Source organism: Lissotriton vulgaris, chromosome 10, assembly GCF_964263255.1.
Source record: "Lissotriton vulgaris chromosome 10, aLisVul1.2, whole genome shotgun sequence".
NCBI classification, from domain to species: domain Eukaryota; kingdom Metazoa; phylum Chordata; class Amphibia; order Caudata; family Salamandridae; genus Lissotriton; species Lissotriton vulgaris.
This window is the reverse complement of record NC_141698.1, coordinates 231,877,314-231,901,974: the sequence shown is the minus strand read 5'-3', so window position 1 is coordinate 231,901,974 and position 24,661 is coordinate 231,877,314. Positions and strand designations below refer to the sequence as shown.

The window sequence follows — 24,661 nt, the reverse complement described above, 5'->3', positions numbered from 1 at the left end:
TGCAAAATTGGCTTGCTCTTGACACATGATTGTCTGTAGTGTGCTGAAAATTCAACAATGTTGCACTTATATTCCTGACAAAAGCAAAGACTTGGAGGGATATACGAGTAACATTAAACATTTGCGTAATGTTTTATCAGAATTGAACGTTGACGGTGCATGGGAAAAACTTGGCTGGGGTTTTTCCTCATTATGTAATTGGATTTTAACCCTAAGTAATAGCTTGTTAAGAAGTATAATAACCCCAATAATTGCTATTTCTGCTGGCATACTAATAGTAATACTGATGAGATCGTAATCAGATTTTTGTAGATTGTGTGATGGCTTAAGTCGCCATCAGGGGGGATTGATGAGGCATGATTTATTGCGAAACAATCTTGCTTGAGCAAATCTGTTCATAACTGTGTTATTAACAAAACAATGATTAATGGTATGACTTTTTTTAACATTTATGTGCAAGGTATGACGTGAAAATGTGCAAGAAAAACACAAGATGTTTAGTAAAATAAAAGCTGATTAGTTGCAACGGTTAATATGCTGAAAGCATGAAACTTCTAAGAAGTTATTTTACACGTTATAAGAGCGATTAGAGAAAATATGCATTTAGAATCATACACGTAGAAATATGAAATAATAATAATATGAAACACTTATAGAAAATGTTTTGTGAAATGTTTATCCTATTTTCATAACTAGAAAAAAACAAATCCTATTAATAGTTTGATTAATTGAAAAGCTAGATTATACTTATGGATTTAATTAGAATAATGAATTATTGATTAGAATAATGATCACCTCATAAATTGGACCACTGGAATCACGTGAAACTATGAAATTGCAACTTTCGGGGGATAGAACATTTTAGCATTTGGGTATAATTATTACTGTGAGAAAAGAACTTGGCAGTAGCTGTTTCTATGAGAAGAGAGCCTAGGCTGCTGTGCTCTCTATGCTACTTTGGTGGCTATTATCCTTGCAAATCGTGAGCGAGACTGCCCTGTATCTCTTGCACTTTATCGGCTGGTGATGTTGCTAAAGCTATATGTTTTCGGCCGATGAGTTAGCTATTTCTGACTATTGCACGCATGCATTAGTATTCTCTGATTCTAGGTTTGTATGAAATCTTACATTGTATACTGCTTTGCAAATGATTCCCCCACTCTCTCTCCTCTCAATGCTGTTATTGATTATATGATGTATTTGTCAATGAACTGTATTTCTTTGTTGGGAACATACCTCTAATATTGAAATAACACAGAATTTAGGATTTTTCTTATGTACATTTGTATTAACCATTCATATTTGACATCATTTGATAAAAGTGACTTGATAAGTATTCAGAGTTTGTCTTTATTAGTGAGTTTTTGGGACATAATGTATATTGTGATTATTGTTGTTGGACAGGAATTTCCTTCATTATAGGTCCTCATGAGGAAAATAGCATTAGTCTCCTATTATCGAGTCTCTCTTAGCTTCACCAAGGATATATCGGAGGACTTGATATTTGTAAGTGGTATTGAGTTTCTATGGGCCCAAATTATTTGTTATGGTGAAAAATCCTATTTTTGATACAGTAGGGTTAATGTGTATGATTATAACATTTTACACCACTTCCGCTGCATCACACGCATTACAATACACTTTAAAGACTGACTCTGGAGATATCACGCACTAGTATTGTTTGGAAAGTAAATTTCATCAGTACTTAAAGAAAAGCTTGGAGACACCAGAGATAACACATCGCAGAGAGAGAACTAAGAATTTGCAGAATCCTTCTCAGGAGAAACTAATTTGAGTTAAAATCCTGTTTTTCCTCAAAACCTGAAATGCAGATAAAGTTTTTTGGTAATGGGACGATAGTAGCTAAAACTGAGGACTCTTAAAGAGGCTAAGATAAACGACATTTTAGTACAGATGAATATTCCTATCCCCTTTGTCTTAGTTCTCTTGGTTATATCTGTTTATTTACTTTTTTACAGGCAATGCAAGTTCAGTTAGAAGTTGAATAACAAAGTCCAGCCCTAGACCACTTTGCAAACTCCTTTTGGTAGTTCTTTAGTGGATTTGGCTTTTTAAGAACGAACTGGTAAAACTGCACTGGGCAAAGAACACAAACATACCAATTTGCAGATACTGGGACCACATAGGACTCAATCCTTCTATAATAAGATTCAGGCAGAGACTTAGCTTATTTTCTGAGGGCTGGCTTCTACTAGATCCGCCTCATAGTACAAAGTATTGCAATTCATTCCCAGGAAGGGGAGGCAGCAGAATATATTACTTCCTGAAAAGGGGAGGTAACATGGAAAAGCTTTTGCCTCTCTCCTGCAATTAGGTATGAAAAATAGTAATTATATGGGAAAGGTTGTCAACACAAGAAATAGGGGACATGGCAGGGATCTTGGAGTAAGTTCAAGCATGGGTCCCTCTCAAAGAGACAAGTTATTCTTTATAACACTTTTCACTGTCCTATCATTACCAAACGTGGAGTGCAGGAAAGCTATCCCCTCGTTCAAAATGAATAGCTCAAATGCCCTACAGTTTGAGAGCGAAAGAAAGAACTTAATATTGGTCCTCCTAAGATGTCAGCTTTCTTAGGAAGGGCATGTTGTAATTAAAACTAGCTATATCTATAGGAGAAAGTTTCACGCTGTCAGCAAACAGCTGTGCCTTACTCCCTGCACCATTAAGGATTGCACAGTAAACAGAAGCCTTATTATCCTTCCTGCCAACAAACTTTGTTGTTAGTTCTGCTGCACTGACTGCATTATGAGCAAAGTAATACGGATCCCTTCCCTGCCCTTTTCTGTTTTGACCCTCCTATATACAGCTCACATCAGGCCACCCCTCTTTTCTCGGTTGGCCACAGCATCCTGTGACAGCCTGAATGAAACAACCCCCTACCCACAACTTTTTATGGACCTCGTTATACAGCATCATGTCAAAAAGTCCTTACCTTCGGGTGATTCCTCCTGGACGTATGTCCCAGTGAGATACCGATGAACAAGTGCAGACTTTCCACTAGACAAATTACCCACAATGCCCTGCATGAAAAAAATTAAAATAAGAAAGTTTTAACCACTGAGAAGTCTTTAACTAATAACAATGCTATCCTTTGTCACAATTAGAAAGTATCAAAGTCATGTTCACTGGCAGAATAATTGTAAATCGCTGGACGTTTTAGACCAAAATATACATACTCTCACAAATGCACTTTTGTTGTGATGGGACCACAACGACATTGGCAGAGGCGCACAGTTTGTATGCCAGTGTGATGCCCAGTAGCACCTCCAATTTGTATATCTGGCAGGTCAAATATATATATATTTTTTTAAATACATATTTTTTTCCATTTAACAGACCGTGCTTCAGCATCACAATGTATTTTAATGGTTGTTTTCATCAATAAGAATAGAGTAGCTGTCTACTATTCCACCTCAACTAACATGTAGGTCTATGTTACCTTGCCCCTCCTCTCACTCATAGGAGGACATTGTAATATTTCTGGCAGGAATGGAAAATGTGATACACATTTTGCATGCATCAGTGAGAGTGAGTGGAACTGTGCTGTAAAGCTAGCTGTTTTTTTTGTACAGAAATGAAAAAATAACTAGGAGGGTAGAAAACCATCCAGGTGGGAATAGTTGTTACTTGGACTGACACAACTAGAGGTGGGGGGGCAAGGAGGTAGATACATGATGCTTGATAGAAATTATGTAACATAAAAAGGGATTGTACTGGATATGCATGGCTTGGATATAGTAGAGTTTACTATGTAAAGACAACCTTGTGGATTCTCTTAGGACATAAGAGAAAGCCCGGTTGCTTTCACACTGGCGGCTGGGCTGCCGAGATGACGACGTGTGTCTGGCTATGCTGATACATCTCCTAAAGGCGCCAATTTAGATTTTCAATCTTAAAATGCAATTTTATACAGAGATTCAGGTATATTCCTGAGACAACATAAGACACATTTGTCTAAATAATCAAGTGACATTTGCATTTATTCCTAACTGCTTATATATGCCTTTTTCATGGTAAATAACAGCCATTGCTCCTTGCACTTTTAGATAGGAATTTAAATTACCATTTATCGAAGCACTGTTTAATCTATGAATTCCTTATTTAGTACACAGATTCACATTTCCTCCTTTTAACTTCTACTCCAGTTAGCTTCTTTGGTTTTAAATCCATTCAAGCACACACTAGACATTGTTGATGCAGTTAAAATGAAGATTTTTATTTAGTCAATAATTTACATGCTTAATATCAGATTGCGATTGTAATGAGTAAGGCACAGATCACGCCATAATGCTTGAATTACTGCATTTTTGCAAAGGCTAAAGTCATATACTTCTGGTATGTCTTTAAAGTTTTCCAAGGTTAGCTGATCCTATTAATGAATAGTCCTTGTTTCCATATTATGTTATGTTATAGCAACAATTTACCCCAGTAAGCTTTTATCAGGTGTCTCTGAAGCAATAGACCTAGGAAGACCTATGATATCCAATACAGTGCATTTATAACAAGCTCTCATAGTTGTCTGGAAACTTTTTTATCAAGTGCATATTAGTTGGAGGGTACCTAACACCATATCATCATGCTATAAAATCATAAGAACCAGACTTTTTCCAACCAAGCAAGATCTATTAGCTAAAGACAAAATTGGTGGGTACATCTCTTGACCTTAAAATTAATTGTGCACCGGGCCTTCGGAATATCATAGCCGGTGAATTTTCTTAAATACATCATAAACATATGAAGGTTCGTAGTAAACTCACCTGCAGAGTTAGTTTCAGCACCTATAAGTAACAATGCTCATGTGACTGATCATCAATCATTTCTAGGATTCAGAAGGTTTTTTTATTATTGCTGAGACACTCTTTATAATACTGCAACTCCTAGTTGTTACAGAGGACGTGCAGTCCATGACAGGATATAAAATAAACTGGAAAAAGTTGTACCTAGCACCCATTTCAAAGGCTACATTCTTGCATCCTTTGGAATGTGTAGGACTTAGATGGCACAAAGTTCTCGAGTTTTAGTATTCCATTGTCTCTTTCAAAGATTGTCAAACTTCATTTTGTCTATCTGACTGAGCACACCAAAAGAGATTTAAAGGATGGGGTGGATACAATCTGGGGTTGTTGGGAAAGATCTACTCCATAAAAATTACTTTTCTGTCCAACTGCGTTAATCTCTTCAGTAATATAATCGTGTTTTTCTGAAACATATACACGTTTTATTTGTCCTTTTTGCCACTTTTGTGAGGGGCATGCAACCTAAGCCTTAAGCCTCTAGTTGACTTGAATGATCTGATTCTCCACGTTTTTGGAATTACCATCATATACCACAAGAGGAGGTAATTGTTGCTGAGGTCAAGGCATGACTGGTGATGGCATTCGTGGATGGGTTAAGGTTTCTAATTGGGTTGAGAAAAGTTTGGTGGGTCGATTCATGATCACTGCACTGATCGGTTCAGGACGGAGCCGAAACATTATGGTGCTTAAAAATATTTTGCCCACCAAGAAATTGTTTATGGAGGCTATGCTTGAGATGGAGATTTTGTATGGTCTTGATTCCTAAAGCACCACTGTTGGGTAATTGCAAGTTTAAATTGTAAGAGAGTCACAGGACGTGGAGGTCACTCTTGGAGATGGATGGCAAATTTATTGAGCATTTGTATAGATGGTTGGGTGTTTTCTCTTTTAGAACGTTGCAAGAGATATATGGGTTTAATCAGAAAGATGTTTGGAATTACTGGTGCAGTGGCAGCATTCTTGTGTGCACAGCTATTGAGATGAAAGCCTGTTTCAAGGGCATATTAATGATGGACTCCTCACTGTAAACAATACTGGTGCAGTGGACAAGGCAATTGTCATACTAGTGTCTCAAACTATTTAAATATAAAAGGGACTGGAAAAACAGAACTAGGTACCTATTTAAATGAGTAGTAATGACTGAAAACTGATTGAGTGTGACACGGACTTGGTGCAAATCATGGCCCAAAAAAATATTTTGATAAGATTATAATGGTTTCTTACCAAGCTTTCCTTGTTTCATTTATATACAGTAGCTGGAGGTGTGGGAGAAAATAAAATAAATCTTTAATTACTTATGGACTGCATGCTGGTGATAGATTTTGGGAGAGTATTTTTCATCAATGCAGCATGGACTTTGAATGTACTTTGATGGCTGATGAGCGGATTTTGATATTGAATCGATCACTGAGTTCTATGAGTTGGCAAAACAGAGAGAAACCTTAGTTCTTTGAAGGGTTGGTAGCAGGTAAGTTGGCAGTGCATAAAAACGACTGGATGGAAGCATTAGAATCCCCAAGGGTAGCAGCAATAGCGTCACGCCTAAGACTTATTCAGTTTGAATACATACACTGCACTTATTTTACTAGATATAGACTGTGAAGGGCAGGCCTGGTAGCTTCCCCTACTTGTCTCCGCTGTGGCAGCGCGGAAGGCACATTCATACATACCATTTGGGAATGCACAGCGCTTAGCAGATTTTTGCCTGGAGTTTTATTTATTTTTATTTATTTCACTTCTATAGCGCTACAGCTACCCAACAAAGGGTTTCCCGGCGCTGATGATTCAGTGCATTGAGAAAATCAGGTTTTTTAGATGTTAAACAGCCAGGTTTTTAAGGCCTTCCTGAATTTCAAGTGATTAGTTTCCTGCCTAAGGGTCAATGGAAGAGTGTTCCAGAGGGAGGGTCCGAGATATGAAAAAGATTTGCCGCCCATTCTCGCCAGCCTGATTTTGGGGATCACAAATTGGTTGGCTGTAGCTGAACGAAGGGTGCGGGATGGACGGTAGGGATGAATAAGGTTTTGTAGGTATTTGGGTGCCTTGTTGATTGAAATCCTGTGCATAAGACATAATGATTTAAATTTTACCCGGTTCTCGATTTTCAGCCAGTGCAATTCGCGGATATACTTGGTGGTGGGTGTGGAGATGGGAATTTTCCACAGCAATCTTGCGGCAGCATTTTGCACCGTCTGTAGTCGTCTGGTTATGGCCTGTTGGCCCCTAGATAAAGCACGTTGGCGTAATCGAGCCTGGGGGTTATCAAAGCATTGATGACCGATTTTTGGGTATTTTTGGGCAACATCCAACAGATTTACTTCAACCACTTTAGAATCGCGAAGCAAGTAGCTGATGTCTTAGTAGCTTGCTGGTTAAGACTAAGTGATTCATCAATGATGACTCCGAGATTGCGGGCTGATTTGACTGGGACCGGGGGTGTACCCATCACATCAGGCCAGTGCTGGGGTCCCCAGAGTTCTTTGTTTTTGCCCAAAACAAGTAACTCTGTTTTCTCGCCATTGAGTTTGAGAAAATTTTTTCTCATCCACTCTGCGATGTTAGTGAGGCCGATTTTTAGTGACGAGATGTTGTTGGGATCCGAAGATGATAAAGAGAAAATAAGCTGGGAATCGTCAGCATACGAGAACATGAGTAGACCAGACTCTTCTATCATTTTGGCCAGTGGGCTCATGTAAACATTGAAAAGCAGTGGGCTCAATATAGAGCCCTGCGGCACTCGATGTTTAAGGGTCATAGTGTCAGAGCATGCTGATTGGGAAAAAACTTGGAAGGTGCGTTGTTCTAGCAGAGATTTGATCCAGTTGCGAGCGGCGCCCCTGATACCGGTGGCGTGGAGGGTTTGCTCAAGTACAACATGCGACACAGTATCAAATGCTGCACTGAGATCCAGTAACAGCAAGGCAACCGTTTCTCCGAGGTCCAACAGTAGACGGATGTTCTCAGTTACGCCCAACAGAGTCGTTTCCGTAGAGAATCCAGTGCGGAATCCTGACTGATGAAGAGGTAGTAGATCATGGGTGGTAATGAAATCAGTGAGGACTCTGTGAACATGTTTTTCCAATATCTTTGCAAAGGTTGGTAATAAAGAGATAGGCCTAAAATTGGATGGCAAGTTGGGATCAGTTCCAGCTTTTTTCAGTAAAGGGTGAATCATTGCATGTTTCCACTCCTTCGGTACGGTTTCTTCCAGTAATGATTTATTAAGACGGTTGGTAATTGTCTCTAGGGTTTTCTCATTTAGTTTTTTCAGGATAGGGCAAGGTAGTGGATCAATTGGTGAGCCTGATTTGATGGAGTTCAAAAGTTTTCGAACCAGGTCTAAGTCAAGCGACGGCCATTTATCTAGAATAGCTGGAGGTGTTACATCATGTGGGGATATACAGGAGGACAGCTCTGTTTCCATGGGAATGATGGGGGCTGAAGTATTAATTTCAAGGCCAATATTGATAGAAGGCAGAATCGCTCTTCGAGTTGTGAGCTGTTTATCAGAAGGACTGGGATGGGAAAAACCCCTGTCTCCTAAGCTTGCTCTATTACACGTCACAGAAGAGATTGGGGGAAACCTTTATAAAAGACATCTGCAATTCTAGCTTAAGGAGATATAGCTAGGGCATGGAAAGACACAGCCCCACCCAAAATGGGAGCATGGAAGGCGGGTGGGGATTGGTGCATGGATCAGGAGCAATCTATATTTAAGGCACGGATAACCGTAGAAACACTCCAAAATCTGGAAACGCTGGGCAGACTTTCGGGGTCTCATTCTGGAAAAAAAAACCTCCACCACGCACTAATGATGTGGAAACCTCTGGGGGACAATTCATGGGGAAAAGTGATGGTACAAGGGACTACGTCTTACGTGAATTGGCTTGATGGGTATGATAAATGGACTACTGCATTGTACATGCACACCTGGTTGTAAAGTTATGGGCTGATGTTCACAGACCCGAAATGTTTTTTTTCTATTTTGTAAATGTCATATAGAAGTCACCAGCCTGATTCTTACAATAGTAATGAGTATTAATTGTATTTCTTCAGAAATGTACCTGTATTATCTGCTGACGTAATAAAAATGTGTATTGAAAAAAAGGAGGCAGTCACAAAGCATACATATGGTGTTTCTAGCTGCTGAAGAACTAAAAGTGCTGCCATACTGTTTCGCAGGCTACATTTCCTCACTAATAGGACAACCAACGTTTTTCTCTCCATCTCATTAAACGGACAATAAAATAGAAGATGTATAATCGACTACTTTAATTTAGTATCACATGGACACACCAAGAGTGGATTCAATGAGTATGAGTTTGCGGGATAGCCCAGAGTTAAAGGGCATAATTTAGGCGTAATCGGGTCAAAATGTAACAATGATGTGGATTTTCAACAAAAGAAAGATAGGAAGAAGGGCCATGTAACACAGATTGTAAGGCGTAATATGCACTTATTGTACGTTTTTCTTTATTTCTATCCCATCTGTCTTGTGTGCTTTTGGCTATAAAGTTTTTAATCTTGATTTGGGAAAGATTTCGAAATAAGTTGGATTTTCATAAAGATCTGCCAATATCAAAGAAATAAGTGTGTGTATGACGTAAAATAACCATGGGATTTTGAGGGCGTGGTCTAAATTCCTAATATCTTTTATAATGCGCTGATTTAATTGTACCGTATTCCTTTTCCAAATTGATAGCCATAATAATAATGGGGCCACTTTATTAGTATTACTAATAAAAGGGAACATATATATATGAGGAATATGATTGGAACAATAACTAGGTGCAGAGAGAGTAGCCTTTTAGCAAACCTATACTCTATTGTTTGTAAGAACTCAACTTGTGCTAAACCCCAAATTGTGACCCCATATGTCGCTGCGGGAATTGTTTTTGCTAAATACATTTTGACCATTTCCTGTATTGGTTTTTTACCAACATTTTTGGCAAATCTAAAGACTGCAGCTATACTTTTGGTCATATGGTTATCTCTAGATGTCATTCAACACAGGTAAGGGGAGAGGGTCAACCGTATCTACAACTCTACCACCCCGAACCCCCAAAGTCACATTCATACACACAAGAAGGGGTGGAGAGACTCAAAAAACGTGTAACACCACAAAACAGAGAAAATAGAACTGTTTTGGAAATACTGCCCTCACTCACACACCGAAGTGTGTGACATGCTTCATCATCGGGTCTGCTTACAATACGCCCAGGTGTAGCCACACGGAGGACGGAGCATAAGGGAGGGGGTAAACATAAAAAACCAAAGGACACAAAACAAAACCAAACAACGTATATATATATATATATATATATATATATATATATATATATATATATATATATATATATATATATATATATATATATATATTACCTACTGGCGGTCCCCGCTTGACGAATCCCCCCCAAAACTTTCAGGAAAGGACAGGAGCACCGCGAGGCAAATTTGAGGAAATTGTCAGGCAGATTCCTCAACCAGCGCCAAAGTTATTCCCAATAGAATGTTGCGAATTCCCTATTCAAAATAATCCTAACTATAACTACCTACTGGCAACCGCCAGTAGGTAATATATATATATAAAGTCAATGCTCTCTTCCAAGTAAGTAGACAGCGCGACAACTCCGGGGAACAAGATATGGCTTTAATGATTTTTCATGCACAAAGGAAAGCTGTCCCTGAAACGCTCGGCATACGCGTTTCAGCCTTCAAACAGCCTCATCAGTGCCAGTCTCAAGGTGTCTTTAGAGTTCCTGGGGGGTCAAACGATGTTATGCTGTTACAGAGACCACTCCCAGTCAGATGGTTTCGTGCTCCTCCTCCACTCAATGATGTTCAGCTGTTTTGCTTACATTCTCCAGCTCGGTGCATGCTGGTCTTGGTAGTCCGTTGAGGAAGCACATTATGTAACAGGGCAGACCTTGCACCATGTGGTACCCCAATAACAATTGGCACCGGGTCGCAACACCATCCCCGGGTTCTGGAGGGTCCGGCCATACCTTTGTCCCCTTATCAGGCACACAGTGATGCCTCCTCTCTCCCCTTGCGTCCCAATTCACAGCTCGTGGTTTTGACATGCTGGGGGGGTTGCGCGAAAACAACAACACTCCAGGTGCAGGCTCACCGCGGCACTCCAGATTGAGAGGGCGCGTCGCCATCCAGCGCCTGCTTGCTGGTAAAAACATAAAGTCAATGCTCTCTTCCAAGTAAGTAGACAGCGCGACACAAGTCCGGGGAACAAGATATGGCTTTAATGATTTTTCATGCGCAAAGGAAAGCTGTCCCTGAAACGCTCGGCAAACGCGTTTCAGCCTTCAAACGGCCTCATCAGTGCCAGTCTCAAGGTGTCTTTAGAGTTCCTCGGGGGTCAAACGATGTTATGCTGTTCCCGAGACCACTCCCAGTCAGGTGGTTTCCTGCTCCTCCTCCGCTCAATGATGTTCAGCTGTTATGCTTACATTCTCCAGCCCGGTGCATGCTGGTCTTGGTAGTCCGTTGAGGAAGCCCATTATGTAACAGGGCAGACCTTGCACCATGTGGTACCCCAATAACAATTGGCACTGGGTCGCAACACCATCCCCGGGTTCTGGAGGGTCCGGCCATACATTTGTCCCCTTATCAGGCACACAGTGGTGCCTCCTCTCTCCCCTTGCATCCCAATTCACACCTCGTGGTTTTGACATGCTGGTGGGGTTCCGCGAAAACAACAACACTCCAGGTGCAGGCTCACCGCGGCACTCCAGATCGATATATATACAAAAGAAAGTGATCAGTGAGTGTCACCCTGTGACTAGAACTGGTGTGCGACAAGTGCAGTTAATGAGGAAGTGCTTTAACCCCTTCGAGGCTATTGACGAGCTGGGCTCGTCATCGCGCTTACCTGTCCTGCGCGGATGACAAGGCCAGCTCGTCACGTAACGCGGTAATTTCGAATCTGCCGCGCACAGCGGGAAAAGCCGCCGCAGGGATGCGGTTAAAACTGGTTTGAGGATACCAAACAAACCTTTATTAATAGGTTCCACAACCAGGATTAAAAAGAGAAGAAGGATGGGTAGTGTTTCAAAGAGAAAATTAGAGTTCTCAAACAACCCTTCTAATACCGCTTGTGTCAACATGTTTCGACCGACTTACTGCGCCTTGAAGGTCACCCCGGTCTTCTTCAGGACGTATGTCGTTACCAGTCCTGATGTTGGCCTAACTTTAGTTCGGTCAAAGTACCAAATGGCTGATCACACAAGATTCCAATTGAATCACCACGTGTGGAGGGGATCCCAACCACAAGGGAAACAAAAACGAGTTTATCCTAGTCGTAAACTCGACATGGCGCCCTGCAGGAAGGTGTTCCGAGGGAAAAACCTCGCACAACTGCCTGCTTCTGGATCACCGCGTAGTCTGAGACACTAGTATCTCTAGATGTCACCATCTCATTCCATCTTAATTTAGAATGAAAAAAATGCCTAAATACGAAAAATTGTCCATGTATTAAATTCCTATCTTCTATATGAAAACGTACTTTCTTTTCATATCACCCCCTACCATACCATCATGACAAAGGACGTAATTTTATTAACATATAAATCCAAATCCGTTATGAAGAATACATAATTCGCAATGCAATTTTGTAAGGACAGGGGAGTTCTCTCAAACAGTACCGCATCATCCGCGTACAGCAGGATAGGGGGAGGCGTTAAGTCTGCATAGGGAATGTCTTTACTCTTTCCAACCAAGACCTCATTTTGTTTATTAGTTCACAATGAGAGGAGAAAAGGGGCAAGGACGAAGCCTTGAATCACTCCTTTTTCAATGTAAAAGGGTTTGGTACATTACCTCTGCTTCCCAATGCAGACCATCACCGTTGCTCCTGAATATTTTGCCTAATAAAGCGAATTATCGCAGTGTCCAGACCCATTGCCTCCCTGATGGGCCACAGTTTGGTATGGGCCACGCAGTCAAATGCTGCAGATACATCCATGAAGGCCATATAAAGAGGGCCTTGCTTAGCTATAGAGTATTTGGCCGCTAGTAGGGATAGGTTAGAGCACTGATCCATTGTGCCCCAACCCTTTCTAAATTCATACTGACCTTCTGCAAAGATCTTATTTTCAGCTACCCAGTCTTTCAGCCTATTTAGCAATAACCATCCCATTAGATTTGCTGTGCTATCTATTAAGCAAAACCAAAGGGGATGATGGACGGAGTGTTGAACATTTCAAGCACTCACCCCCAGTCAACTGATCTGGGTTTAATCCATCATCATTCTTTAGTTTACTCTGCCACCCCCAGTTCAGACATCGCCATATGCAAATCAGTCTGACCCTGCGCCTCATGGGAAAAGTCCAGCCCGAACTGCCAAGTCATGTCTTTCCTGGACCGGAAACAAGCATCCTGGGAACGGTTTCTGGTTAATCAGCCGTCATCAGCCAGGCTATCTTGAATCCAGTGGCAAAGTGAGCAAGGGACCCACATCTGGGCATACCCTGTCAGCTTAGGGCGAACAAAGCAAAACCAAAGAGGATGATGGATGGAGTGTTGAACATTGCAAGCACTCCCCCCAGTCCACTGATCTGGGTTTGATCCATCATCATTCTTTAGCTCACTCACCACCCCAGTTCAGACATGGCCATATGCAAATCAGTCTGACCTTGTGCCTCATGGGAACAGTCCAGTCTGAACTGCCAAGCCATGTCTTCCCTGGACCGGAAATAAGCATCCTGGGAACGGTTTCTGGTTAATCAGCCTTTATCAGCTAGGCTAGTTTGAATCCAGTGGCAAAGTGAGCAAGGGACCCACGTCTGGGCATACCCTGCCAACTTAGGGCGAACAAAGCAAAACCAAAGGGGATGATGGACGGAGTGTTGAACATTGCAATCACTCACCCCCAGTCAACTGATCTGGGTTTAATCCATCATCATTCTTTAGCCCACTCCTCTTCCCAAGTCCAGGCATGGCTGTTAGACCTGGCACCTTGGCGTGAGTTTCCCTTCCACTTTTTGCTGGTGTGCCTCCGATGTTTTGCTGGTTTTCCGCTACTCAGGGCACTGCGCCACGGCCAACCCGTGCCGCAGTGCAAGTGCTCCCTACTGTAAATTGTACATGTGATTGATGTCCATGATTGGTTCATTGGATTTACTGTTAGTCCCTAGTAAAGTGCACTAGGAGTGCCAGGGCTTGTGAATGCCAATACTGCTAGTGGGCCTGCAGCGCTAGTTGCGCCACCCACGGAAGCAGCCTTAAGATGTGTCTGGGCACTGCCATCGCAGAACCCGCGTACAGTCTTGTACTGTCATGCTGGCTGGGCAAGTGCACCCACTTGCCAGCCTCTAAACCTTCCCTTAACTTCATATCAGTCACCCCTATGGTAGGCCTGAGGGCAGGGTGCATTGTGAGTGTAAGGTAGGACAAGCCCTGATGTGTGTGGCATGTCCTAGTAGTGAATTACAACTAAATTCGTATTTCACTATTGTAAGGCTACCTGCTTCCTTTAGGCCAGAATGGGCTGCTGGAATTATTACGCTCTATAATCCCAGCAGGCTCAGGGAGCATGGTAGAGAGTCATGTTTAGTATGCCTGAACTCAGGATGATAAAATATTTCTTTTAGTAAAGTTTATTTTAGTATCCTGTGTTTGCAAATGCTACTTTTAGAAAGTTAGCATTTGCTTGCCTAACCATTTCAGCCCGCCTCTGCTGGTATGTGTATCTGACTGTCTGGGATGTGTGAGTGACAGGGCTGGGGGATGACAGGTGGTGAATGCGCAGATTACACCTTAGTGGGAGGTAGGAGTGGCTCTTGACTCGAAATCTAGCTGTGCTCTGCCACCACAATGCTGGCTCCACCCTCCTGGGGAGCGACTGATGACTCAGCCGGCACCTGGCCCAGGAAGGGCGAAGCCCCATCAACAAGGTACTTCTGGCTGCCCCTGTCCACACAATGCTGGCTCCACCTCCTGTGGAGCGTCTGATGTGCCTGCCCCTCACACTGAAAGCAGAAGCCGGATTGCACCCAACAAGGTACTCAAGGACTGAAAGTGGCTATGCAAAGGCCCCCCTGGCCTGTAAGAACAAAATAAATGCAGTATAAAAGAAGGAGCCTCGCTCCTTGTAAATTAGATCCTGTTTGTGCTACAGAAGAAACTCTGCCCGAAGAGAAGGACCTGGAAGGACAAGGAGGAGTGCTGTCTCCTGCCTGTGTCTGGTGCCTTGCTGCATAAGGAGAGGAAAATAAAAGACTACAAGAGGACTTTTGCTTTGTAAAACTTTGTGCCAAACTTTGCTGAGAGATCTCCAAGGGCTTGCTTGTGAACTTGCCCCCTGACCAGCGCGCCAGGACCAGTGGGCGCTACCCCCTGACAGAGGAACCACTGCGAGACGCTGTCTCCCCTCTGCAAGTCTCTCCGGGAAAAGCGGAGCGCGCTGTGACCATCGCGCTCTTCAGCAACGCTCTGGGAGCTGCCCTCCCTCTAAACAAAGTGACCGCCGCCTGCTTGGCCCAGAAGCATCGTAAAGATCAGCCCAGCTGATCCGAGCACAGTGACTGACCCCGAGCTGCAGCTCGCAACGTGAAGAGAGGTGGCGCCCGGTGCCTGCTGGCCCCCTTCGTGTCTTGTACCCCTGAACGCGCCGCCGCTGTCCGAGAAACAGCTGTTGCGTGGGATGCCTGAACGTCGCCTGGATTGATAGAGGCCTGCGCCGAGGAGCGCTGTCCCCTAAGTGCGCCCTCCTGATCAGGACACCCGGAGGCGCTGGCCCCGTGCAACCCGGCCCGCAAAGCAACGTCAACCCACGAGCCAGAGCCGAGCTGCTGCTCGCTCCAAGCACCGGACGGAAGACAACGCGACGCGGACTGCCGCATTGACCTGCGCCCCACCAACTCTCCCGCAAGGTACTGTTTCCTTCCCGCTGCCTCGCCCAGCCCTCGGAGCTGCGTGCGGAGCGCTCCCAGGGCCCCCGCTCTCTCTCCCTCGTCAACCGCGCCCCGCCGCGCAGAGAGACCAGCGGACCGCTGGAGGAATCCTGGTAGACCGCCAGGACCGAGAAAAGTACCAGAAGGAGCCCAGAATCCCCATGCGGGGGATTCACGCTGAACAAGAACTGTTCTGAATCACTAACTGATTATTGCTAAAGATAAGAACTGTGGCAACCTAATTGAAAGTACACTGGCACCGTTTTCGCATTGAATCAAGACTGTATTTACAAGCCTGCTTGAAATTTATATAAAGAGATATATTTTTACAAATACAGTTTGGTGTCCTTGTGTGGTGGGTTGGTTGTGATGGTGTAATATTGCAAATGTTTAACCCTATGTGCCCCAAAGATTAGCCTAAGACTGCTTAAGCCACACTACCTAGAGGGTAAGCAGAGGTTGTCTGGAAGGTAACCCTCAGCCCTGACGAGGAAGAGAGAGTCCCTGCTTGTCGCTAGTGCTACACTGCGCCAACTAGAGACTCCCCCTTCCTACATTGGACGCAGCGGTGAGGATGTTCGAATTTACATTTGCAGTGTTTATACCTGAGCTTCTGACCATTGCACAGTGATTACGGTACAGTAACTTGGCCACAGGCTTGTTTTTAATTTTGCCAAGAGAAGATCCCTGGTGTAGAAACCATGCCGGGCACGAAGAGCCTGGATGGAGCGGAGTCCACGACCTCTGAGATGTTGGAGGTGGAATGGGATGCAGCAAAGCTGGATAATTACACCAGAGCTGAACTGAAGTTTTTTTGCAAAAAGCTCAAGGTTCCACACGCCGGGTGTAGGAACAAACCAGAACTCTACAAAGCCCTGAAAGCCTGGATAGAGTCCAGAAAGGCCCCTGAGGAGCAAGATGCACCTGAGGATCAGAATGCAACTGAGGAGCAGGGTGCACCTGTGGATCGGGTGGATCTCGAAAAACCAGACAGCATGCATAGCTTTGGTAGAGGCCTGTCACCAGAGGAGCTGGCAGACAGGAAGGAAACCAGGAATCATGAAAGGAAGCTGGCAGAATTAAAAATCCAACTGGAACTGGAGACCAAAAGAATGGCTCTGGAGGAGCGAAAGCACCAAATGGATTACGAATTGAAAATGAGGGAGATGAGTCTAAAAGAGAGGAGCTTGGATAATCCTCCCTCTGGTGGCAGCACAACGCCGGTGCAGGTAGAGTCAAGAGTGCACATCCCCAAAGATGTAGTTAAAGAGTTCTTTAAGGGGGATGACATAGGCCAGTGGTTTAGGGCATATGAGGTAGCCATGTCCTCCCACCGGGTCCCTGACAAGGATTGGGGAGCGGGGTTGTGGGGAAGGTTCCTTAGCGAAGGGCGGGACACCCTGCTGGATTTGCCCATTGAAAACCAAAGATCCTATTCCCACATGAAAGAAGCTTTAATGAACAGGTATGGGCTTACCCCTGAAATGTATAGACAGAAGTTTAGGGGGTGTACTAAGCGGCCTGGGAATACGTATGTGGAGTATGTGACTTTTTTTTGCAGAGCACTGGATGGTTGGGTGAAGGGTAGCAAAGTGAATGATTTTCAAGGTCTCTTTGATTTAATTGCATGGGAGCACTTGTCTGATCACTGTTTTCCTGAGCTACGCCAGCACCTGATAGATAGCAAGCTGTCCAACCCGAGGAAGCTTGCTGAGGAGGCAGACCGCTGGCTCAGCACCAGGGTCCACAAGGGTCCAGTGGGAGACTCCGCCAAGGGTGGGCAGGGCCCCCAGCAGAAGAGTGGGGGGGACAAGGGAAAACAGAAAGGGTTCCAAAAAGGCCCCCAAAGTAATCCCCAAGGGGACCAGCAGAAAGGTTCTCAGCCTCCCCCACCCCCAAAGCAGAATGGGGCCCCGACAGGTAGACCTGTTCCAAAGGGGCCCTTCAATTGTTTCAAATGTGGTGAACCGGGCACATATCCAGTGACCCCAAGTGTCGCCTGTTTGGAAAACCCGCACCCACTGGTGCTCCGCCCCGTCAAGTGACTAGTGTTCACTTAGGAGAAGAAGTGATGGTCCCGGGGGGTGGAGATCCCGTTCAGATGACCCTAGTCTCACTAGGAGACAGTGAGATGGTCCCGACAAACTACCTGCCCTCTAACACTAAGAAATATGGGCAGGTGGTGATCATCAATGGTAGGGAAGCTGAGGCTCTTAGAGACACAGGAGCCAGTGTGACTGCAGTGAGGCAGCACCTGGTGTCTCAAGAGCAGGTTGTACCCCATGCCTACTGTAGGGTTATCAATGCTGATAATTTAGAGAGTCAGTGTCCGATGGCTCAAGTTCCCTTCGAGTGGGGGGGGGGGGTCTCTGGTACTCTGCAGGTCTGTGTGAGGAAAACCATGCCTGTTGACTGTTTGCTAGGGAATGACTTGGAGCACTCCCCTTGGGAAAAGGTGGAGAAGACGACTCACCTGAGGATGGTGGGTCTACCTGACTGGGCGTGCGTGACCACCCGGTCGATGGCAGCCAGTAGGGGTGATCAAGAGGTCCTGGGGCCTGAAGGAGAGGCCCAGGAACTGGCTTTAGGGAGAAGGCGCAGGGGGCACGGGAAACCGGCCCCTGAAGTTCCCACGGTCCAGGAGGAAGCAGACCTTGAGGGGGATGCCCTGGAGCCTACAGGGGAACAGATTGCTGAACTGGGGGACCTGCCTGACCTGACCCATTGGCAGCAAGAAGGAGGACCCTCCAGGGAGGAATTCTGCCAGGAGCAGAAAGAATGCCCTTCTCTCGTGGGTATGCGGCAGCAGGCTGCAGACCAGGCCAATGGTGTTCAGGCCAAAACACATTATGTGTACTGGGAGAACGACCTCCTGTATTCCGAGCCTAAGGCTGCTGAACCTGGGTCAGCCCGTGTGCTGGTGGTTCCCCAGAAGTTCAGAGCCTTCCTACTGGGGCTGGCTCACGATGTGCCTTTAGCAGGACATTTGGGGATGGACAAGACCTATGACAGGCTTGTCACCCACTTTTACTGGCCCCAAATGCACAAGAGCCCAGTGACATACTTGGTGGACATGAAGATGCCCAGGAACCCCTTGAGGGTCCTACATGTCAACCGCCTCAAGCCCCACTTAAGAAGGTCCGAAGTGGGCATGTTGTTGGCAACTGATGATGGAGTGGAGGAGGAGTCTGAGCCTCTTCCTGACCTCTTAGTGGCCTGTGAGAAAGATGGGTCAGTGGATGGAGTTAACCTCTCACCCACCCTGACCCCGGAACAACAGGCAGACTGCCGCCACTTGCTGGGGCAGTTTCCAGATCTGTTCTCCCTGGTTCCTAGTGTCACAGATTGGTGCGTCCATGATGTGGACACAGGAGACAGCTTACCTGTGAAGCATAAGGCTTACAGAGTGACTGACAGGGTCAGGGCCTGCATCAAGGAAGAGGTCTCCAAGATGCTTGCCCTTGGGGTGGTTGAGTCTTCCAGCAGTCCTTGGTCCAGCCCCGTGGTCTTGGTCCCGAAGGCTGCTGCGCCGGGAGCCACACCCGAACTCCGGTTCTGTGTGGACTACAGAGGACTCAATTCAGTCACCAAGACTGACGCGCACCCCATCCCCAGAGCTGATGAGCTCATTGATCGGCTGGGGGCTGCCAAGTTCCTCAGCACGTTTTATTTAACGTCTGGGTACTGGCAGATCGCCTTGACCGATGGGGCAAAGGAGAGGTCGGCATTCTCTACACCAGATGGGCATTTCCAGTTCCGGGTTATGCCATTTGGAATGAAGAATGCCCCTGCCACCTTTCAGAGATTGGTCAACCAGGTGCTGGCTGGACTGGATGAGTTCAGTGCCGCCTACCTGGATGACATCGCGGTGTTCAGTGGCAGCTGGCCCGAACACCTGCGACACCTCTGGGAAGTGTTGATGGCCCTGCGCAGAGCAGGCCTCACAATCAAGGCAAGCAAGTGCCAGATTGGGCAGGGTTCAGTGGTGTACTTGGGACACCAAGTGGGGAGTGGCAAGGTGGCACCCTTGCAACCCAAAATTGAGACCATCCTGGCTTGGGAACCCCCCCAAGACCCAGACTGCAGTGAGAGCCTTCCTGGGGCTCACTGGGTATTACAGGAGGTTTGTCAAGGGCTATGGCACGATTGTGACCCCCTTGACAGAGCTGACTTCGAAGAAGCAGCCCAGGAATGTGATTTGGACTGACACCTGTCAGAAGACTTTTGACACCCTGAAGACTGCCATGTGCACGGCGCCCGTGCTCCTGGCTCCTGATTTCTCCAAGGAATTCATAGTGCAAACAGACGCTTCAGAGCATGGTGTAGGCTGTTCTTTCACAGATGACTGAGGAGGGCTTTGACCAACCCGTAGCCTTCATCAGTAGGAGGTTACTTCCACGGGAAAGTAGGTGGAGTGCAATAGAGCGAGAAGCATTTGCTGTGGTCTGGGCGCTGAAGAAGCTAAGACCCTACTTGTTTGGGTCTCACTTCCGAGTTCAGACGGACCACAGGCCCCTCAGATGGTTGATGCAAATGAGGGGTGAGAACCCGAAACTGTTGAGGTGGTCCATTTCTCTACAGAGTATGGACTTTACGGTGGAACACCGCCCTGGCACAGATCACGCCAATGCTGATGGTCTGTCCAGATTTTTCCGCCTTAGTGATGTGGAACTCCCTGGGGAAGGGTAGTTCCCCCCACATTTCAGCTGGAGGGGACACGTGTTAGACCTGGCACCTTGGCGTGAGTTTCCCTTCCACTTTTTGCTGGTGTGCCTCCGATGTTTTGCTGGTTTTCCGCTACTCAGGGCACTGCGCCACGGCCAACCCGTGCCGCAGTGCAAGTGCTCCCTACTGTAAATTGTACATGTGATTGATGTCCATGATTGGTTCATTGGATTTACTGTTAGTCCCTAGTAAAGTGCACTAGGAGTGCCAGGGCTTGTGAATGCCAATACTGCTAGTGGGCCTGCAGCGCTAGTTGCGCCACCCACAGAAGCAGCCTTAAGATGTGTCTGGGGACTGCCATCGCAGAACCCGCGTGCAGTCTCGTACTGTCATGCTGGCTGGGCAAGTGCACCCACTTGCCAGCCTCTAAACCTTCCCTTAACTTCATATCAGTCACCCCTATGGTAGGCCTGAGGGCAGGATGCATTGTGAGTGTAAGGTAGGACAAGCCCTGATGTGTGTGGCATGTCCTAGTAGTGAATTACAACTAAATTCGTATTTCACTATTGTAAGGCTACCTGCTTCCTTTAGGCCAGAATGGGCTGCTGGAATTATTACACTCTATAATCCCAGCAGGCTCAGGGAGCATGGTAGAGAGTCATGTTTAGTATGCCTGAACTCAGGATGATAAAATATTTCTTTTAGTAAAGTTTATTTTAGTATCCTGTGTTTGCAAATGCTACTTTTAGAAAGTTAGCATTTGCTTGCCTAACCATTTCAGCTCGCCTCTGCTGGTATGTGTATCTGACTGTCTGGGATGTGTGAGTGACAGGGCTGGGGGATGACAGGTGGTGAATGCGCAGATTACACCTTAGTGGGAGGTAGGAGTGGCTCTTGACTCGAAATCTAGCTGTGCTCTGCCACCACAATGCTGGCTCCACCCTCCTGGGGAGCGACTGATGACTCAGCCGGCACCTGGCCCAGGAAGGGCGAAGCCCCATCAACAAGGTACTTCTGGCTGCCCCTGTCCACACAATGCTGGCTCCACCTCCTGTGGAGCGTCTGATGTGCCTGCCCCTCACATTGAAAGCAGAAGCCGGATTGCACCCAACAAGGTACTCAAGGACTGAAAGTGGCTATGCAAAGGCCCCCCTGGCCTGTAAGAACAAAGGAAATGCAGTATAAAAGAAGGAGCCTTGCTCCTTGTAAATTAGATCCTGTTTGTGCTACAGAAGAAACTCTGCCCGAAGAGAAGGACCTGGAAGGACAAGGAGGAGTGCTGTCTCCTGCCTGTGTCTGGTGCCTTGCTGCAGAAGGAGAGGAAAAGAAAAGACTACAAGAGGACTTTTGCTTTGTAAAACTTTGTGCCAAACTTTGCTGAGAGATCTCCAAGGGCTTGCTTGTGAACTTGCCCCCTGACCAGCGCCCCAGGACCAGTGGGCGCTACCCCCTGACAGAGGAACCACTGCGAGACGCTGTCTCCCCTCTGCAAGTCTCTCCGGGAAAAGCGGAGCGCGCTGTGACCATTGCGCTCTTCAGCAACGCTCTGGGAGCTGCCCTCCCTCTAAACAAAGTGACCGCCGCCTGCTTGGCCCAGAAGCATCGTAAAGATCAGCCCAGCTGATCCGAGCACAGTGACTGACCCCGAGCTGCAGCTCGCAACGTGAAGAGAGGTGGCGCCCGGTGCCTGCTGGCCCCCTTCGTGTCTTGTACCCCTGAACGCGCCGCCGCTGTCCGAGAAACAGCTGTTGCGTGGGGTGCCTGAACGTCGCCTGGAATGATAGAGGCCTGCGCCGAGGAGCGCTGTCCCCTAAGTGCGCCCTCCTGATCAGGACACCCGGAGGCGCTGGCCCCGTGCAACCCGGCCCGCAAAGCAACGTCAACCCACGAGCCAGAGCCGAGCTGCTGCTCGCTCCAAGCACCGGACGGAAGACAACGCGACGCGGACTGCCGCATTGACCTGCGCCCCACCAACTCTCCCGCAAGGTACTGTTTCCTTCCCGCTGCCTCGCCCAGCCCTCGGAGCTGCGTGCGGAGCGCTCCCAGGGCCCCCGCTCTCTCTCCCTCGTCAACCGCGCCCCGCCGCGCAGAGAGACCAGCGGACCGCTGGAGGAATCCTGGTAGACCGCCAGGACCGAGAAAAGTACCAGTAGGAGCCCAGAATCCCCATGCGGGGGATTCACGCTGAACAAGAACTGTTCTGAATCACTAACTGATTATTGCTAAAGATAAGAACTGTGGCAACCTAATTGAAAGTACACTGGCACCGTTTTCGCATTGAATCAAGACTGTATTTACAAGCCTGCTTGAAATTTATATAAAGAGATATATTTTTACAAATACAGTTTGGTGTCCTTGTGTGGTGGGTTGGTTGTGATGGTGTAATATTGCAAATGTTTAACCCTATGTACCCCAAAGATTAGCCTAAGACTGCTTAAGCCACACTACCTAGAGGGTAAGCAGAGGTTGTCTGGAAGGTAACCCTCAGCCCTGACGAGGAAGAGAGAGTCCCTGCTTGTCGCTAGTGCTACACTGCGCCAACTAGAGACTCCCCCTTCCTACAATGGCCATATGCAAATCAGTCTGACCCTGTGCCTCATGGGAACAGTCCAGCCCGAACTGCCAAGCCATGTCTTCCCTGGACCGGAAACAAGCATCCTGGGACAGTTTTCTGGCTAATCAGCCATCATCAGCCAGGCTAGCTTGAGTCCAGTGGCAAAATGAGCAAGGGATCCACGTCTGGGCATACCCTGCCAACTTAGGGCGAACAAAGCAATACCAAAGGGGATGATGGACAGAGCGTTTGAGCAAATCAAACACTCACCCCCAGTCAACAGATCTGGGTTTGATCCATCATCGTTCTTTAGCTCACTTCACCACTCCAGTTCAGATACAGCTATATGCAAATCAGTCTTGACCCTGTCCCCCCTGGAAACAGTCCAGCACAAACTGCCAAGCCGTGTCATTAATGGCCACCTCGGTGTTGACCAGGGTGCCGTCGGGACAGGTCAGGGGCAGGATAGCAGTCGAGGGCCCCTCCCTATTGCGGAGCAGAGCAAACAGGTTACCTAGCTGATCACTGTCTTTCCGTAGGCTCTGGCCAAAATCTCTGAGTAAATCTATCCAGTGCATCTAGCTTATCCTCTACCCAATGTTTTGCAGTCACCACATCACAGCCTCCGATTGATTCCCTCAAAATTCTCACCTGGAGGTGAGCTAGCGCCTCCTTCACCTGCGTTAAGTTATGTTGCAGTTGTTTTTCTGTCCCATAGATAGCACTCATCCAATCCCCCTCAGTACCACCTTCAGTGCATCACATTCCAGGGCTCTTGCATTTGTCATTCACCAATTATAGTCAATGTAGGTATCAATGGTAGTGCCCACATTAAGAGTAAACCCTGGATTTTTCATTATCTGAACCGGTAGGAGCCACAGCAGAACCTTTGCCCACTCAGGCAGTGCACAGTACTGCATCACGAGGGAAATGGTTGGAGTGAAACTGAAATAGGTACTGGGCCTTGCTGATTTTAGGAGTTAGATTCTGTGTGATCAGGAATCTATCAAGTATGTTACAGATGGCATGGACTATTCAATAATTGAGAGAATTTGCAAGCTTCCAGGTGCATTTCAGGCCACACAACCACAATTGTGAGATTGGTTATTGCTTCTTGGAATATCTTGGTAATACCTGGTTTAGTACCGGACAGAGATGGATGTCTATCCCAACCGTGGTCCACTACACAGTTAAAATCTCCTCTCCAAATTAGTAGCACATCCACATAAGGTACAACTGCATCTGACAGGGAGTGAAGGTGCATCCTATTGTCTATGTTAGCAGCATAGTTGACAAATCTCCATCCCATCTAGTAGATCGTATACCAAAACACAGTGCCCTCTATGTCAGCTAATGAATATTTGTGCTGAAAGAGAGTTCCCGAGTCATCCAAATAAGGACCACCCCAAGCATAGGATGAATAAGTTGCAGCAACTATTTGGCTTCTCCACTTCTTGCGAATCTTAAATACTTCCTCTTTCTCCATTAAATGTGTCTCCTGAAGGAAATGGCGATAGAGTAGCTCTTAATAAAGGTATGCGCTCTGTATTGTTTCGCAAAGTTATTGAGGCATGGATATTCTAAGTGATACAGTTTCCCGGTGTGGCCACGTTGTGTTAGTGAACTGTGTGGCTGCTCCAGATATCCAAGGAACCTTCCAGGATGGCACGCCACGCCTAGTGAGCCACATCAGCAAGCATTTTTTGTCGTAC

At 46.3% G+C, this 24,661-nt stretch overlaps 1 protein-coding gene across 1 annotated transcript in view; it reads right to left on the bottom strand.

Moving 5' to 3' along the window:
• Positions 1-24,661, bottom strand: part of AGAP3 (ArfGAP with GTPase domain, ankyrin repeat and PH domain 3) — a 1,596,783-nt gene that overhangs the window by 1,481,013 nt on the left and 91,109 nt on the right. Inside the window, exon 3 of the mRNA XM_086940918.1 lies at positions 2,957-3,044. Within this exon, the coding sequence (XP_086797044.1) occupies positions 2,957-3,044 (88 nt within the window). The remainder of the gene's footprint in view (positions 1-2,956; positions 3,045-24,661) is intronic.